Below are 17,850 nucleotides of genomic sequence, written 5' to 3'. Positions count from 1 at the left end.
CTGATTGGTGTTTCTGTATTATTATTATTATTATTACTAGTAGCCCGTTTGCACGAAGATTCGTGCAATAGACCTTCATTCACCTGGCTGCCTGCACCAGTTTTCTGCCAGCACCGGGGACCCAGGCCTTGGCTGTGGCCACCGCCTTCTGCCTTCTTTCAGGGTCGGGGCTTGGCCCCGGGCGGTGGCCTTGGGGTCTGGTACGGATCGCAGGAGCCGACCCCCAGTGGTTTCCTGCGATCCGTGCAGGCTCCCCGCTGGTGCCCAAGGCCGGGCCTTGGGCTCGGCTGCACCCATCGTCCCTGCTACGGATCTTAGGAGCCGACCCCCTGGTCATTGCCTGCGATCCGTGCAGGCTCCCTGCTGGTGCCCAAGGCCGGGAAAGCCTCCGCCCGAGGCTTTCCCGGCCTTGGGCTCCGCCACACCCCACCGTCCCTGGAACGGTTTTCTGGTGGGCGTGGTTGGTGGGTGTGGTTGGTGGGCGTGGCTTGGGTGTAGCGAAGGCATGGTCAATTTGCATATTTGTCTATTATAAGGTAAGATTATTATTATTTACCATAAATGTCATTTCTTCTTCAGGTTTTTTCCCCCCTGCATTTAAAAAATTATTGTCTAGCCCTAGCTAGTTTGCCTCAGTGGATAGAGCATCAGACTGTGGACTGAAGGGCCCCAGGTTCGATTCCGGTCAAGAGCACATGCCCGGTTGAGGGCTAGATCCCCAGTTGGGGGCGTGCAGGAAGCAGCCGATCAACAATTCTCTCTCATTATTGATGTTTCTCTCTCCTTCTCCGAAATCAATAAAACTATATATTTTAAAAAGTTACTGGAGGCAGCTCTCCTGCTTCCAGGGGGAACCGGGGCGCCCCAGACAGGAGTCGCAAGGACTCGGGCCCAGACGAGGGTCAGCCCCCCCAAGAGCCGGTTCTTGTTAACGGAATGCTCTCGCTAAGACGCGAGCAGCCGAAGGTCTCTGTCTCCTTCCGCTCGCAGAAGCCGTTCTGCAGCCCAAGACGCCAGAAACGGCGCTGTCCAGAGGCCTGTCAGCAGGGCCGTTTCCCTGGAAACCGGAGCCGCCCGGGACACGCCCCTCCGGAGCCGCCCGGGACACGCCCCCCGCCGCGGACACGCCCCCGCCCCGGGACCCCGCTGCCGGCCCGCGCCCGCCTCAGTGCCCCGCGCCTCGGGCTGCTCGCGCTACTGCCTGACGCCACGCTTGGCCTCCTCACACCGTCAGAGGTCGGGGCCGCGGCCACGCTCCCTCGCTGAGGTACCGGACGCAGGTGCAAGCGCCGTGGCCCGCGCGTGTAGCCCCGGCACCGCGCCGGCAGAACCCGCGAGTCGCTCCGTCAGGCATCGTCACGGGCAGCCCGAGACGCGGGGTCCTTAGGGGCGCGCGTCTTCTCAGCGGCGACGGCGGCAGCGGCCGGGAGGGCGGTGGCGATGCTGTGGCCCCGGCTGGTGGCCGCCGAGTGGGCAGCGCTGGCCTGGGAGCTGCTGGGCGCCTCGGTGCTGCTGCTCGCGGTGCGCTGGCTGGTGCGGCGGCTGGAGAAGCGGCCGCGGGGCCAGGGCCGAAGCGCGCTCCCTGCCCCGCCGTCCCGCGCGGCCGCGGAGCCTGACTCGGACGCGGGTAAGGCCCCTCCGCTCCCCTCCGGCCTGGGCCCACCCCCGCCTGAGCCTGCTGTTCCGGGGAGAGGCCGGGAGTAGCACTCCGGGGCCCTTAACGTGCAGACGACGGCGCGGCGCTGAGGCCGGACTGTCTTGTCTGTCTGTCCGCCCGCCCGTCCGCCCGTCCGTCCGTCCGAGCCTGGGTGACTGCGGAGCCAGCCCCCTCGCGTCTGGCTGTCCGCGCCCTTCCCGTCTCGCGCATCCGCATGGTTCCCGCGTCAGCCGCCCCCTTTGCCCGCACGTTGGGTTTCCAGGGGCTCCGATGGGAAGGCCAAGGTGTTTTTTGTTTTTTTTTTGAATGGAAAGCGAAATTGACGTCCCGCCTGGGAACCTCGGGCTGACGGGCACCGGGTCGGGTCCGGCCTGCCCTCCGCCCTGTCGCGTTGCTGGTGGGTCCACCTGCTCTCCTTCCCTTGGACAAAGCCGTAGGTGGCGCCTTTGGTGACAAGCTGATCCGTCCAGTGACGCGGTCGGGCCGGGCCGGCCCGGAAACTCCGTGCAGCACAGACCCCGGACTACAGACCACGCAGAGACAGGCTGTATGGGGCCGGAATTACGGCGTCTTTTTGCACTAAAGTTTCTTTTTTAAGTTTTTAGCTTTCCATGGTGGAGTCAATGTGCAGAGCATCCAAATGGGTGCTCTCCCCGGTGGCACCCTGTGCTCCGCCGGCCTCCCCCTTCAAGTTCTTTGGCAGCTTTCGGGGGGTGGTGGTGGGGGGGCGGCTGTGCAATACAGTGCTTGTTTACAAGACGAATTCTCCTCTGCAAATAAGTAACAGCCGTTTCTGAAATCTTGGAGTTGGGGTGAAGGGAGGCGGCATCCTAAAAGGTTTTTAGAAAAGAAGTGCACAAAAGTAGAGAGGAGAAATGGGTGAGCCCCTTTTGCCCAGCGCCCTACGACAGCAGGTATTAATGTTGTCTGAATGTGCTAATGGCTCCCAATCTCTTTTTTCCCCTCTGAACTTACTGTCTTCTAAATCTCAGACTTGAAAACTGAAGTGCCCACGTGGTGTGCTATAGGTGTTTCTGACGCTCAGGGCCTCAATCTCCATTGGCTCTATGTCTAATATTCTCTGCCTTGGGTGGACTCACTTCCTGGGCACTTGGACTGGAAATCGGGGAATTTACCCAGGCCGCTTACAGTCCCTCCAGGCCCTCACATGGCATCTAATCAGTCCATCTCTAAGACCTCCTGGTCTAGCCTGAGCCCTTGGCTCCAGCCCCATTAATCGCAGTGGTCAGTTCCCTGTCGTTTTTACCTTCTCCCTGATTCTCGCTGTGCTCCATAGACTTAGCTGCTCGTTCTTCAAATACATGGGTTAAAGCTCCAGCTCCGATCTGTTTGTTTGGTAGCTGTATAACTTGAACAAGTTACTTAGCTTCTCTGTGTTCTGGGTTTTTTATCTGTAAAGCGGGGGGTGGTGATCAGTGATGATACCTACCAGACGGAGGGCTGTTACCGTTGAGGGCTAGATCCCCAGTTAAATAATTTTGAGTATGTAGAGTGCTCAAAATAGTACCAAGCACAGGGGAAGGCTCACACAAAAATTAAGCGTGAGCTACTTGTTAGTGTCAGCAGAGGGACTGCCAGAGCTATCTATGTGTCTCCTCTGTTGTAAGTCTTTGCATAACTTCTGTCATTTACAGAATAAAGTGCAAGTCTGTCTGTGGGATACATTTCTGGAGTTGGAGCTTTGATGGTCTGTCCAGTTGCCGTCCTTGTTATTGGCTCCAAATTACACTCCAACTAGCAGCAAATGAGTGTGCCAGTTTGCCCAGCGATTACCGACTTGGAATGTTAGTGTGATCCTGCCCTGTGATTGTACTAGGTGATAAGATTCTTATCCAAATGACCCAGATACTGGGTATCTTAATTTTGTTTATGTTGTGATAGATTTGGAAACCAAAGACTTAATGAAAATTCTCATAGGGAGTTCATAGACTCCGGAGTGTGGACAAACACTGCATTGAAATGAAACTTGGAAGCCAGCTTTTTTTGCCACTATTTTTTTTATTGATTTGATATAGAGAAGAAATGATTGATTTGTTGTTCCACATATGCATTCAATGATTGATTCTTTTTTTTAAAAAAATACTTTTGTTGATTTCAGAGAGGAAGGGGGAGAGAGAGAGAGAGCGAGAGAGAGAGAGAGAGAGAGAGAGAGAAACATCAGTGATGAGGAGAATCATGGATTGGCTGCCTCCTGCATGCCCCCCACTAGAGATTGAGCCTACAACCCAGGCATATGTCCTTGACTGGAATCGAACCCAGGACCCTTTAGTCCTTAGGCTGACACTCTATCCACTGAGCCAGACTGGTTAGGGCCAATGGTTGATTCTTATATGTGCCCTGACCAGGGATGGAGCCCAAAACCTTGTCATATCTGGACAATGCTGTAACTCACTCAGCTACCTAGCCAGGGCACCACTTCTTAAAGAAAAGATTTACTTAAACCTTTGAATTGATTTGTGTTGTTTTGGGCGCAGGTGCAATGACAATGGATGACATCTTAGCTCGACTAAAACTCCTGAGTCCAGATGACCTCAGAGAAGAAATTGTCAAAGCCGGATTGAAATGTGGACCCATTACTGCAACCACAAGGTTCATTTTTGAGAAGAAATTGGCTCAGGCTTTATTAGAGCACAGAAGAACCGTGCCATCACACCCTCCCTACCAGGCCACCGTAGGAAGCCCAGCAGAGCAGGTCAGCTTTTCTGAAGACAGAGATTTTGGTTATAGAGTGGGCTTGAACCCTCCGGAGGAAGAGACCCTGAAGTCTGAGACCTGCTCCCTGGCCTTCAGTGCTGGGGCCGGGGTTGACGGCCTCAAAACTGTGGAGAGGGCGTCTACTGAGCCGCCTCAGTACTATGGCGTGTACCCGGCCTACGAGGATTCCCCAGCGAGAAATGGTAAAGTGACAAGTATGATGTTTTTTACCTAGGGAGCGGGTGCCTGAACAGCAAGGGTAAGGTGATCTTAAAAATCCCAACAGCAGAGGAGAAGAGAGAGTAGTAATCTAGTCACCATAATCGTTACCCCAAATTAACCACTGTTGGCATTTTTATGTAGGGCTCTCCTTAAAAATTTTTTTGATCTATATATGAATTTTTAAAAATCAAGAAAAATATTTATTAGCTGGCTACTATTTGTTAATTAATCATCTCCCTCCTTTTTAAAAAATATATTTTTATTGATTTCAGAGAGGAAGGGAAAGGAAGAGAGAGAGAGAAATATCAGTGATGAGAAGGAGTCATTGATTGGCTGCCTTCTGCACAGCCCCCCCAATGGGGACCAAGCCCACAACCCAGGCATATGCCCTTGACCGGAATCGAACCCAGGACCCTTGAGTCCGCAGCCCAACGCTCTATCCGCTGAGCCAAACTGGCCAGGGCCGTTTTTTATTTTTTCAACATAACCTGAACATCTGTTATGTTAATGAATGCAAATGGGCACTAAATAATCTTCAACATCAAAAAATTGCTGTTTGAAACAAGTGAAATAGTATTGGAAAGAATTAATGAAAACTTGTTGATTAGGATATAATGTATATATTATATATACAGTACATAAAGAAAATGTGAAATTTCTTTCCTCCCCAGTATAATCCTATTCATTAGAAGTAACCACTTAATAATTGCTTTTGTGTATATAGGTGTATATAAATGTACATTGTTTCATTTTAGTTAAAAAGTGGTTAAGTAGCCCTGGCCAGTGTGGCTCACTTGGTTGAGCATCATCCCAAGCACCCAGAGGTCGCTGGTTCTGTTCCCTATCAGGGCTCATGCCCAGGTTCCTGCTCAACCCCCATTAGGGGGCATGCAGGAGGCAGTAGATCGATATTTCTCTCTCTTCCTCTCCCTTCCTCTCCCTTCCTCTTTCTCTAAAATCAATTTAAAAATATATTTTTAATGGGTAAGTAAAACTGTCAGGTCAGAGGGATGCATTCTTAAACTTTGAAAGCTGCTGCCCTCCCAAAGGTGTTACCATTCAGTGTATGCGAGAGTTGCTTTTCAGTCTCTCTAGTACAATATTGAACTCACATTTTTTTCTAAAAAGGGAAAAAACAGGTATCCATTCAATCATTTTGTATATTATTGAACTTTCTGTCACTTGCATGAGAGAAAGTTTTATTTTGTTTTAGGTCGATTGCCTTTTTTTATATGATTATAGTCTTTGTATTTATTTGATGGATAGCTTGGTCATTTGGTCATACTTATTGAACATTTTTATTGAGCAATAGGCCTTACCATTCTGTTATATCGTTTAAAAATTTTTTTCTCTCAATCTGTCATTTGTATTTTATGTATTTATGAGAATCTCATACAGAACTAGGTTGTGATAGTTCCCCTGCAAATCTTTAATATTTTTATATAGTCAGAACTTTCTTTTCCTTTATGTAGTCTAGACATACTTAAAAAGGCATTCCCTGACAAAATTATCTCTGAAATTCTACACTGTTTTGCTGATATGTTCGTAGTTTAACCCATGTATTTCATTTCTTATATGAATATATTCTTGGGTAGAAAATTACACACATGTATAAAATATCATGTTACTTATATCAACACACACAGATAATCAAGCTTACTGTGCTCTTTCTGCTAGCTAAGTCCCTTTTTCTTCAGGATTAAGAGTACGAAACATTAAATACGAGAAAAGTTAGGCAGCTGGGTAACAACTGTTTACTGTTAAACCCAGTGACTACACCACAGTGGCTCCAGTTACTCTCTCTGTTTTCCATCTGTTATTTTCCCCAGAAAGAATTCATGTTTATGAAGATAGAAAGGAAGCATTGCAAGCTGTCAAGATGATCAAAGGATCCCGATTTAAAGCTTTTTCAAGCAGAGAAGATGCTGAGAAATTTGCTAGAGGAATTTGTTGTTATTTTCCTTCTCCAAGCAAAACTTCACAACTTTCTCCTGTGAAAATAGCATCCCTCTCTAGCAATGGTGGGTTAAAAGGTAAATTATATAGCAGTTCACAACTTGGCATTACTATCAAATTTGCCCACAAGTTTTCTGTGCTCTCTTTCCTTATATACAGGAATTAGTTTTCTCTGCCTTTGAGAGAAGTCCAGTTTGCCAGGAAGTGAAAGCCCAGTCCATGGAGCAGCTGGAAGAGAATGGGCTGGGTGGGGGGGAGCAGGGACCATGAGGGCAGAGTTGAGGGGGAGCTGAGTGAGTCAGGCCGCTACTCTAGGCCCCAACGCTGACGGGCTGGGGGAGAAGCAGTGAGAGGATCACCATCAACCTTTTGTCCCGTTCCCTCTGTCTTCCTGGCTCCCTGTTGCTGATTAGATTCAGAGCCTTTTTTTTTTATGCCAAGACCAATCTATTGCTCACCTGAAGCTACACCTGCTTCTAGGACTGTGGCCCCAGCTTTGACCCAGACAATCCATTCAGTCAGCAAGGTGACCACACCCCTCTTGGCTTTGAACCCAGTCTTGTGAAGGGGCCTTTGTTGTCAGCATTATGCAAAGCCCTGGCCTCCGTCTCATCTCTTCTTGGGGCTCGCAGTTGTCCTGCTTCCGAGGCTGGCTGGGGTCCAGAGGAAGGCCCTCTCCCTGCAGACAGGGCCATCCGTCGAGAGTCCCGTCTGCTGCGTTTCCTCTGTTTCCTTGCTTGGCCTTACACAGATGCTTCTTACAGGGAAACCAGAATGATTTCAAACAAGCTTTCCTCTGGCCAGTGTGTGAATTTCCCTCGAGAAGATCGCTTTCAGACTTCTCCTGGTGTTGTCATTGAACCGATAGACATCACTGTGGCTCACTGCCTTCGTGGGAGTGCTTCATGTGCTTTAAGATCTGAGGGCAGTGCCATGGCCAGGTATCCCAGTGCCCCTCCAGCTGCTGAGCTCGAGGCCCTTTCACAGAGCTTTCCCAGCTGGAGTCCAGGGGGGTTTGGCTCTTCACTTACATGCAGCTCCCTGTGTTCGTGCCACTGCTGGAGGCTAGCACATTGGCTGTCTGCTGAGTACTGTCATTGGTCCCTACCTGTCACTCCAGCTAGTTCGCAGACTTAGCACCCTCAGTGTAGCACATGGGGGTGCTGAGAAAATGTTCATGAAATTAAATGTTCTTCTTTTAAAAAAAATCATGTTTATCAGGGAATCATCTATTACTAGAGGCCCAGTGCACAAATTCGTGCACGAGTGCGGTCCCTCGGCCTGGCCGGAGATCAGGGCCATTTGGGCTGGCCGGCTGTGGGGAGGGACTGCGGGAAGTTGGCCGGCCGCATGAGGTTTGCTGTGGGAGCGCACTGATCACCAGGGGGCAGCTCCTGCATTGAGTGTCTTCCCCCTGGTGGTCAGTGTGCATCATAGTGACCAGTCAACTGGTCTCATTCTGTTGTTTGGTCACTCGGTTACTTAGGCTTTTATATATAGATAGGTTTTTTCAACTAACTGGTTTTTGGGTTTCATTTAGCTGTTCTGTCATTTCTTGTTACTGTTATTGTTTATGTTCTGTTTAATCACTTTAACCTTTATGTTTATTAATTTCTTCTGTCTCTTTTTCTTTAGATTATTTTTAGTTCCTTTTCAAATCTGCATTAGTTGTATCTGTAATTTATTCAAATTAAATGTTCTTAAATTGTCTCTTAGCAACAGATGGCTTGTACTTTTCTGAGTCAGAAACCGTAAACAGAGAGCGAGCAAACAGCTATAAAAATCCCCGTACGCAGGACCTCACTTCTAAATTGCGAAAAGCTGTGGAGCAGGGAGACGAAGACACCTTTTCTGACCTTATCTGGAGTAATCCTCGGTATCTGATTGGTTCGGGGGACAACCCAACCATCGTGCAGGTAAGCCTGCATCCAGCATCCTTAGCTTCAAGGCTCTGGGTGGCAAACGTGAAGCTCAAAATCTTGTTTCCTTCAGGAGGGATGTAGGTACAATGTCATGCATGTTGCTGCCAGAGAGAATCAGGCTTCCATCTGCCAGCTGACTCTCGAGACGCTGGAGGACCCTGAGTTTATGCGGCTCATGTACCCCGATGATGCCCCGGACATGCTGCAGAAACGAATTTGTTACATCCTCGATCTGTACCTGAACACGCCCGACAAGGGGGTGAGTGTGGTGCCTTCTCTTCCTTCAGTGATGTGACAGCCAGTCTCGGTTACACCAAGACTTGTGTTCCTGGCTTTGAGTATTTGCCTAATCCCTGCACTTTGTCAGTGCACGTGGAGGGCCAGGAAGGAGACGTGCATTCATTGAGCTTAGGAACCTCCTGACGGTTGGAAAACAGCCACTCACACACACGTCCGCCTCACCAAGCGGGGAGCTGTGACCATCAGGCCCCTGGGCTGCAGGCAGCGTGGGAGGTACAGCTGTAGGGACCAAGTCAGGGAGTTGAGAAGCACCTGAGAAGCACCGTGGACTTGGGTGGAGCATTGTTTGTGGCTTTAACTTTCTAATATTTTTTCTTTTTTAAATAATTTTCTTTTTAAATTTTATTTTTCGATTACAATTCACTCACATTCAGTTATTTTGCATTAGTTTCAGGTGTACAGTATAGTGGTTAGATAATCATATACTAAGTGGTCCCCTAATATTACTAATTTTTTTATTTTTCAGTTACAGTAGACATACAATATTATATTAGTTTCAGGCGTACAGCATAGTGATTAGAAATTTATTTAACTTACTTAAAAGTGATCCCCCTGATAAGTCTAGTATCCATCTGACACATAGTATTGCAATATTACTGACTCTACTCCCTGTTATATCCCCATGACTGTTTTTATAACCGGCAATTTGTACCTTCATCTTTTTCATCCAGCCCTCAAACTTGCCCTTTCATTTGGCAACCATAACTTTGTTTTTTGTACCTGAGTCTGTCTCTTTTGCTTGTTTGTTTTGTTTTTTAGATTCCACATAAAAATGAAATCATGGCATTTGTCATTCTCTGACTTATTTCACTCGACATAATATCCTCTCGATCCACCCATGTTGTCACAAATGGCAAGATTTTGTTTTTTGTTTTTTTATGGCTGAGTAATAGTCATTGTACATGCCTGGGTTGCGGGCTCAATACCCAGTGTGGGGTGTGCAGGAAGCAGCCAATCAATGATTCTCTCTCATCATTGAGATATTTATCTCTCTCCCTCCTTCTCTCGCCCTTCCTCTTTCTGACACAATTTTAAAAACATATTTAAAAATAAAAAGAAGAAATAACTGTTCTTTCTCTGCATCTCTCAGGGCTACGACACACCGTTGCATTTTGCTTGTAAGTTTGGGAATGTGGATGTGGTCAACGTGCTTTCTTCACACCCTTTGATTGTAACATGCCCACGGAATAAATGTGGTAAAACACCTGAGAACGTAAGTACCTGGTACATGCTATTACTGTGTAGTGTTAGAAATGAAAATCTAAAAAAAAAAAAAAAAAAAAGAAATGAAAATCTGTAAACTTCCAGTCTGTGATCTCAGCCACTGTGAAGTCAGGAGTAACTCTGACTGTGAGTGTGTGTGCCCACAGGCACTCCTTAGAACATGTCTGCTGAGGAAGATGCATCTACAGAGCCGGGAGGGAATGAACAGCCCCAGTGTGCTGATTTTATTTTATTCTCAACAGCTCACAGTCTTTTATCAAGTGTCCTTTGTACATACCTCAGTTGACCAGGGTCAGAGAACAGAAGAGGTGGTAGTGATGGTTGTGATGATGGTAGTGAGGGTGAGGGTGATGGTGATGAGGGTGAGGGTGGTGGTGGTGGTGATGGTGGTGGTGGAGGTGGTGGTGATGATGGTGAGGGTGATGGTGGTGGTGGTGGTGGTAATGATGGTGAGGGTAGTGGTGGTGATGGTGATAGTGATGGTGATAGTGATGATGTGTAAACAGCTGACATGTTCAGCTCAGGGGGCACCAGGGGCTGTCCTAAGCCCCGCCCACACATTCCTGCCTGACCCTTACAAGCCTTAAAAGCAGGCCTTGTCATGATCTATACTCTGGCAATTGAGCACAATGTGCCTTAGAAAGGCCAGAGGGTGTCTGTGCCTGTGAAGTGGAGAAGGAGTGACCTGACCATGGATTAGAGCTGTTAGCTGGCCTGGACCCGCGCCCTTTAGAAATAGAACCTGGGAGGGCCCAGTTCAGAGAGCGATCGCCTTCTTTGTACTCGCTGTGGTTACACAGTGCCCACTTTCTGGGGAAAGTGTACAATATACATAAAAAGAAAACAATTTAGACAATCATACAATTGAGAAATTAGCATTATTTTGCATATATCTGATTTAACATTTTCTGTGCATATATATATATATATATATATATATATATATATACACACACACACACTCACACACACATTTTTTTTAATGTTTTTTTGAGAGAGGGGAAGGGAGAGGGATAGAGAGATAGAAACATTGATGAGAGAGAATCCTTGATTGGCTGCCTCCTGCATGCCCTTCACTAGGGATCCAGCCCACAATTTGTGCGTGTGCCTTGACTGGGAATTGAACTGGTGACCTCCTGGTTCGTGGCAACCCCTGAGCCACACTAGCTGGGCATATTTTTTCAATATAAATTGCTGTTTTGTAACACATTTTAAAAGCATTTGGCATCGCTCACCATTAGTTACAGACTTATAAACATAGTTGCTGGAGTCCCAGGGTCACTGCACAATTGTATTGTAGGTGAATTCTTATAGGTTGGCAGATGGTAATTATGTGGTTCCTTCCTTATTTGAAGGTTATTGGGTGCTTTTTCTTCTAGCAAAAATGTTCTTGTCACTACAATTCTTCGAGGGCTGACAAAGTTCATTCCTGGAGTTGCAAAAAGCAAACATTTGTGTCCCTGCTACGTAGGTGTTCCGTGTCAGCCCTGCCAAGCCGCAGGCTCCAGGCAGCGGGACTCGGAGCATGGAAGGCTGTGAGCCTGGCTGTGCGCCTCTGCTCTGACTCGATCGCGCACTCTAAGACTTCCTTTTTGTGCAGAAACTTAGCAAGTGTAGAGCAGCATGCAAAAGGAAATGAAAGTGACCCATAATCTGAGTTTTTCTTCCTGTCCTGGCCCCTTAGGCTGTTACAGATGTTCTAGAAGTACACGGTTTTTGGTTGTGGGCTTTGCATAAGATACTATTCTTACTCTTTGAGTATAAGATACTATTCTTATTTTGTTGACTTAGGAACTTGGTTTTATGAAACTTGAATGATAAGAAAATGTGATAAATTAAGATTTAGAATGAACTTCACATAACTCTGTGTATTTTTAAACAGGTTATTTGTGAGAGAAGCAAAAATAAATCTGTGGAACTGAAGGAACGAATTAGAGAATATCTAAAGGGTAAGGAGGGGCATTGGTGCTGGAGTGTGAGGTGTGAGGCCCATTGTTGGGCAGGACCGGACAGCGTCCGAGCCTGGCTGTGTTTGGGGAGTGAAGCAAGGGCTGTGGGTGAGCTCCACCTGGCAGCTCTCGTCTTAGTGACTGCTTCCTGAACGCCCAGCTCAAGTTCCAGATCTGTCTTCATATAATCCCTCCTTTGATGCCTGTTGTTCATGGCCTCACCCCTTACCCTCTGCAGGCCATTCACGTAGCAGGTGTATCTGACCTTTCTCAGGTGGAAGCAGGTCGGAGAGGCTGTGCCCGAGCTCCTGGCTGCTCAGTTGTTCGTCAGGAGCTCCCTATCGTCCGTTTCTGTGCCAGGCCCTGCCCCCTTGGCAAGGCCAAGCTGCTCCTCCCTTGGCTCCCTGGGCAGTCCCCACTCCTGAGGCCTGGCCGGCCCTGGGTCTCCTCACTCCGGGCCCAGAGTTGGATTGCCTGCTCGGCTTTTCGAGACGTGACCTGTTGGGTCTGTGGAGGTCCGCCTCTGGCTCGGGGCCTCGGCCCTCTGGTCCGGAGCTGGTGGGATGGCCTCTGTGCCTCCCAGCTGGCAGGCTCTTACACCCTGAGGTGAGGAGCCATCTAAGCAGGTGGGATCAGCCCTGGTGTCTTCCCAGGTCACTACTACGTGCCTCTCCTGAGGGCAGAGGACACGTCGTCCCCAGTGATCGGGGAGCTGTGGTCTCCAGACCAGATGGCCGAGACCGCGCACATCAGTCATGGTGGAGGCAGCCCCAGAGACCCCGTTCTGACCCTGAGAGCCTTCGCAGGGCCCATGAGTCCAGCCAAGGTAAGCTGCTGTGGAAGCTTCTGGCACGAGCTCCTCGCTGTCCCCCTTCGCACAGCTCACACATTTTCTCCTCTTAGGCAAAAGATTTTCGCAGACTCTGGAAAACCCCGCCTCGAGAGAAAGCAGGCTTCTTCCACAGTGTCAGGAAATCGGACCCAGAAAGAGGCATGGAGAGAATAGGAAGGTAGGAAAGGCGTCACAGGCGTGACCGCTGCATGGCAAAGTCATGTGTCCTGCACTGTGTGCTTGTGCTGATGGGTGGGAGCTCGTGACATCTGCCTTGAGAGTCGGAATTCCCAGGAAACCTTGCTTCCTGGAGCTCTGGTTCCTGCAAACCTTGTGCATGCTGCAGTCCCTCCCCAAGGGAACACAGTTATGCCGCCTGTGTCTGAGGGGCGGTAGGGTTTGGAGTGAGGTGCCCTACAATGGGTGCTTCCTTGGCAATGAGGGAGAACATAGAACACAAGACTCAGGGTGGCTAGAAGCTGTAAGTCATAATCAGGGAGCCAAATTACAGTGTAATCAAATAGAGTGTCATTGAATTGCTTTAGAACTTTTTCACAAAATCTGTGCCCAGTTTCAGGTGTACCGCTTGAACTTGAAAAGAACTTCTAAATTTTTATGTACCTGGCCAAAACCAGAATCCTATCCAACTTTTATCACTGTTTTATTAAAACTAACCGTTTGTCTGTTTTTGCTGTTGTGCCTTTTATCTCTGTGGTGTGTTGTGAAGGTGTGTCTGGTTGCAGTGTTCTTCCTTAACTGGCTCTTGGCTGTGTGACAGCTGTGGGAGTTTTTCCTCTGGTTGCACAACTCTCCTGTGCTTTGTTCCCACAGGCAGCTGGCTCATGAGCTGAGGTACCCCTGGGTCGAGTACTGGGACTTTCTGGGCTGTTTCGCTGACCTGTCTTCCCAGGAGGGCCTGCAGAAGCTGGAGGAATACCTCGCACAGCAGGAAGTGGGCAGGAAGGCCCAACAAGACCTGGGAGAAAATGAGGCTTCTGCCTTTGGTGAGGCCCTGTGGGCGTCCCTGTGCTCACAGGACTGGGACCAAGAGCACGTCCCTGCGGATGCATGAGCGCCTGCTGCTCCTCTCTGCCCCTCAGGCTCTCGGTGCCTGGGGTCCTCAGATCAGAGGGAGGCACCAGGCCGCCCGCCCCTCCCTTTGGCTGCTTCGGCTTTGGCTGCCTTCTCCTTTTCCTGTTTCAGTTTGCCTACCTGCTGGTCCTTCCCGGGAGCAGGGTGGGTGGTTTGTCTTGTGTCTGAGGAGGAGGCTGTGATGAGAGATGGGTTGGTCATGGGGTCTGTGCCGTGCCGAGTGCATGCCGTGCGGACTCTGTTACCTGCACCTGAGGAGCCCCTCTGTCTCCCTCACAGGCTGTCGTGGGAAGTGCAGCAATCCCATCGCTGAGAGGGCCTCTCCGGGTGAAGACCAGGACCTGAGCTTGGAAGAGATTAAAAACCGGCAGAACACAGCTCGGAACCACAGCCAGCCCACAGCCAGGGCCTCCAGAGACTCGGGGTGTGACATCCTTCCCTTGGAGCAGAGGACCGACCTGATCGAAGACGAGGTGCGGTCCTGTCCCCACGGCAGCAGGAATGGCTTCTGCAGCCCCGTGAGCGGTGGCAGGACCCAGCGTGGGAAGAGGACAGAGGCCGCGAGCGGGGAGGAAGCCCTCTCGTCACCTGTCTCCGGCTTGACTGTTGAGTTCGATAAGCTCAAATTGCAGAATCTAGGAAGTGGCTTTTCTGAGACCCCAAATGAAAGTATGAAAACGAGAGATGAGAAGATCCTGACGTCGAGAACAGAAGCGGTGGACAGTGATGTGGTAGAGCCTCCTGCGGCCGACAGACTCGGAAGCAATCAAGCAAGGACAGAAAGCGAGATATCAGTGGGCATTGCGAACATGTGCCTGGGCCCCCACTGTCCCGGCCACGAGGCCCAGCACAGCTGCACCTCTGCGCCCTCGGAGCCCTTGGGGGTCGCCGCCAGGAAGGAGCCTGTCCAGAGGCTCTTCCTTCTGGGGTATGAGTGGGTGTGAGCATGTGGGTGGCTGTGGGACGGGTCTGAGTGCAGTGATGTGGAGTAAGGGATGTGCGTGCGACACTGACTGGTTCTCTGAAAGCTTTGCTCTGCCATAGCCTGCCTGGCTCTTGGGCTGGTGGGGACCCGTCCTTTTTAGCTCGTCCTTGTGCTGCTGTCCTTCCTGGGGAAATGGTCGCCCCCAGAATGACTGGAACGTTCTAAGAATGTAGCTTGTAGGAAGAAAGGCCTTCTGGGGTCAGTCTACGCCTCCCAGGTGGCCTGACCAGGTTGGTGGTTCTCAGCAGTGGAAATAGGACTGCGTTTTCACAGCAGGGGTGGGTCTTGGGGGCGGTGGAACACTGTAAGGTGTTCCCTACACCGTGCTGGGTCCCTGAGTTAAGACGGGTGTGAAGTCTGTCCTAGTCACACGTGTCTCTTCTCTATGATGCCGTGCAGGGAAGAGCCGTCCAAACTGGATCGCGATGTCTTGGCAGCTCTGGAGGGTGCAGACCTGGACCCTCAGCAGCACCCTGCCGTGCACAGGTGGAGGAGTGCTGTCCTGGGCTACCCACCCTCCGACAGGCAGAGGTACCACGGGCCCAGGGGTTGCTGGTACTAGTATTCGGAGCGAGTGATTCTGACCCACATACACCTGGTGGTTCCCCAGGGCACTGCCACGCTAGAGTGTAGCTCCTCATGTGCAGCCGTGGCTGGGCACCGCGGAAGGGAGGTCTGTAATGGGTGCAGGAACAGAAGGGTGCTGCTGACAGGGAGGCTGCAGGGAGGGGTGCCCGGGGTTCCTGGTCATGGTCACATGGGGTTCACGTGGACAGTCACATGAGCTGTGAGTCTTCAGGGTCAGTGTTCTGAGCTTCTGAGGGCCTCTGGTTGGAGCCGCCATGGAGCCTCGGCTCAGGAGCAGGAGCCCAGGTCCTGTTGTGGCCTCCACGCTCCCCACACCCCCATGTCCGTGCTGACAGACCTTTCTTGGTTTCCTCAGTTGGCCGAGCCCCTCGATGAAAGGGAAGTTGACGTCTCAGCTGCCGGATCTCAATTGCCCTACGAGCTGCAGCCCAGGGAGAAGTGGTCCCACAGCGGGCAGCCCCAGGAAGCCCAGCTCTGCCCCCCAGTCTCCCCGTATGGGCAGCCCGGGGCGCTACAGCCCTGCCAATGGGAGCCGCCTCCGCAGGATGGTGCGCCTGGCCCCGCACGCCGCCTTGTAGGCTGGGGTGCGTGCTGGGCTCACTTCATTCAAGAAGGGTGACGTGTGTGTTGCTGAAATTCACAAAAGGATATATTCTGATTTACTTACTAACCCTCATTTTGAGAGTAAGAGTTTTAGAAAATGCAGATGTTTCATGTAAAATTTAGGTTTCTGGCATTTTGAGAGAAGTTGATGAAAGCAAACGCGGATACATTTTCTGAAAACTCAGCGTGGTGATGCAGCCCGCAATGACATTCTGGTGCGCGTGTGGCGGCAGCTAAGCTGCCTGCATTCCCACAAATCCCAGCGGGTGCCGGAGGCGGTGATGGCTGAGTGGGGCCAGCCCCCCACCCCCAGCCATGCTCACTTCAGCTGTTCTGCAAACTAAGGTGATTTTGTTCACCTTCCTTTTCTGGGGAGGGTTTTTCACTTTTTGGTTCTCCTTGGTTAGATGAAGTTAAAGCTGTTCTTTCTCTTGGACGAAATCTGCAGCCATTGGGAGGCGAATGATAGTCAAGCAGGATTCGCACAGCCAGGAGGTGTTTGTTTCCGCCAGCTCTGAGCTGCGTGTGCGCTGTGCTGCCGGTGCAGTGGGGGTGGGATGATCTGTAAGTTGTTTTTTTTTTTTTTTTTTCAAATTTTTTTTTTATTAAGGTATTCTATGTGTACATATTTTACCATTGCCTCCCCCCACTGTAAGTTGTTCTTGGTTTTGAAATTATCTCCTATTTTAGAATTCACTTCAGTAGGAGTTCCTTTATAACATGTCACCTTTTAGTACAGAAACTAGAGGTCGACTTTTGACTTGGCAGGTTTGAGCCTGGTTTAGTTACTCGAGTGTGGTTTACTTTAGGGGTCCTCCCTCCCCTGTCTGTGCACAGAACGTGGGGGTCACCACAGCTCCCGGCCCATACCGGATGCCCAAGGACAGAAAACTACCTGTGCTTTAACTGACTTCAGTGCCTTTTGTAAATCATTTTTTATTTTTTCTGAGCTTGTTTTTTGAGAATGTACAGTGATACTAAGTAGGTGTGAGATTCTTTTTCATTCATGAAAATGGTTATTTCACACAATAACAAGAGTCAGGTCAGGAATATTAGAATCAAGATTTAGATTTAAAAGTTCTAATGGTGGTTACACAAGGTGTTTTCACATCTAGATATAAGACAGAAAATAACGTTCTGTTGTAAAAGCCAATGGCATTTTAAAAGGCATCTGTTCGCAACAGAAATCAGAATGCAGATGTTCACAGTGCTGACCTGTTCTTCCTAGAATCTTACCTGCTGTGCTGTATATTGCTGTAAATACTCAGATGAAATTAAAATAGGGTTTTTGCTGACTACTGGTCCTTGTCGTGTGAAGCTTTGGCCTTTATTCCCCAGGTGTTTCTGCCAGTGATCGCATCATCACGAGACCTACAGTGATGATCTTTGTAAAACCAGTTGATGAAACGAGTTTTTTTAAACCCAGGTTTTAGGATGACCTCTCACCTGTTACCAGGCCAAATGCCCTTAGTGTTTGGTGAGACTGTTCACCTCAGTCGTTTTCTGCTGGGTTTGGCCCTCTCCTTCCTCACAGTGTGAACAACGTTCTGGCATCGGTTAAATCACACAGGTTTCCCCCCGCCTTTGTGACGCTCACAATCCGTGTGTCGTTTCTGTAGTTGGAAAGAGGTGACTTGGGAGCCGCTGTCCAGTGGGTTGTGGTGCTGGGCCCGGGAGGCTCCCTCTGCTGTGAAGTGAGTGTCCGTCCCATAGACAGATGGGACCACAGACAGATCCTCTGAATAACTGCTACATGTTTCCAGAAACTTCCACAGCTTCCAGAGGAAAGGGTGGGTTGTGGGATA

The 17,850-nt window shown here is 49.8% G+C and overlaps 1 protein-coding gene across 2 annotated transcripts; it reads left to right on the top strand.

Annotated features, from left to right (window-relative positions):
- Positions 1-1,315: 1,315 nt before the first annotated feature.
- On the top strand, positions 1,316-17,337 carry ANKLE2 (ankyrin repeat and LEM domain containing 2). Of its 2 annotated transcripts, none has more exons than XM_079762498.1 (13): positions 1,316-1,627; positions 4,153-4,575; positions 6,424-6,615; positions 8,267-8,466; positions 8,543-8,731; positions 9,863-9,985; positions 11,879-11,945; positions 12,599-12,771; positions 12,849-12,955; positions 13,609-13,781; positions 14,149-14,797; positions 15,254-15,385; positions 15,798-17,337. In XM_079762498.1, the coding sequence occupies exons 1-13, from the start codon at positions 1,441-1,443 to the stop codon at positions 16,018-16,020; spliced, it is 2,838 nt and encodes a 945-aa protein (XP_079618624.1). In that variant the 5' UTR covers positions 1,316-1,440; the 3' UTR covers positions 16,021-17,337. The 2 variants fall into 2 exon arrangements, with proteins under 2 accessions (XP_079618624.1, XP_079618623.1); XM_079762497.1 differs by having other exon boundaries at positions 1,317-1,627; positions 6,424-6,627.
- Positions 17,338-17,850: the final 513 nt, after the last annotated feature.

The sequence above is a fragment of the Cnephaeus nilssonii genome (assembly GCF_951640355.1).
Source record: "Cnephaeus nilssonii genome assembly, chromosome: 22".
Taxonomy (NCBI): domain Eukaryota; kingdom Metazoa; phylum Chordata; class Mammalia; order Chiroptera; family Vespertilionidae; genus Cnephaeus; species Cnephaeus nilssonii.
This window is presented reverse-complemented; position numbering and strand designations above follow the sequence as displayed.

What these genes read in the sequence shown, in the direction of transcription:
- ANKLE2 (XM_079762497.1), top strand. Translation starts at nt 1,441, where the DNA reads ATGCTGTGGCCCCGGCTGGTGGCCGCCGAGTGGGCAGCGCTGGCCTGG. An exon ending in GGAGCCTGACTCGGACGCGG is followed by an intron (nt 1,628 to 4,152) that starts GTAAGGCCCCTC and finishes TTTTGGGCGCAG; the next exon opens with GTGCAATGACAATGGATGAC. An exon ending in AAATGAGGCTTCTGCCTTTG is followed by an intron (nt 13,782 to 14,148) that starts GTGAGGCCCTGT and finishes TCTCCCTCACAG; the next exon opens with GCTGTCGTGGGAAGTGCAGC.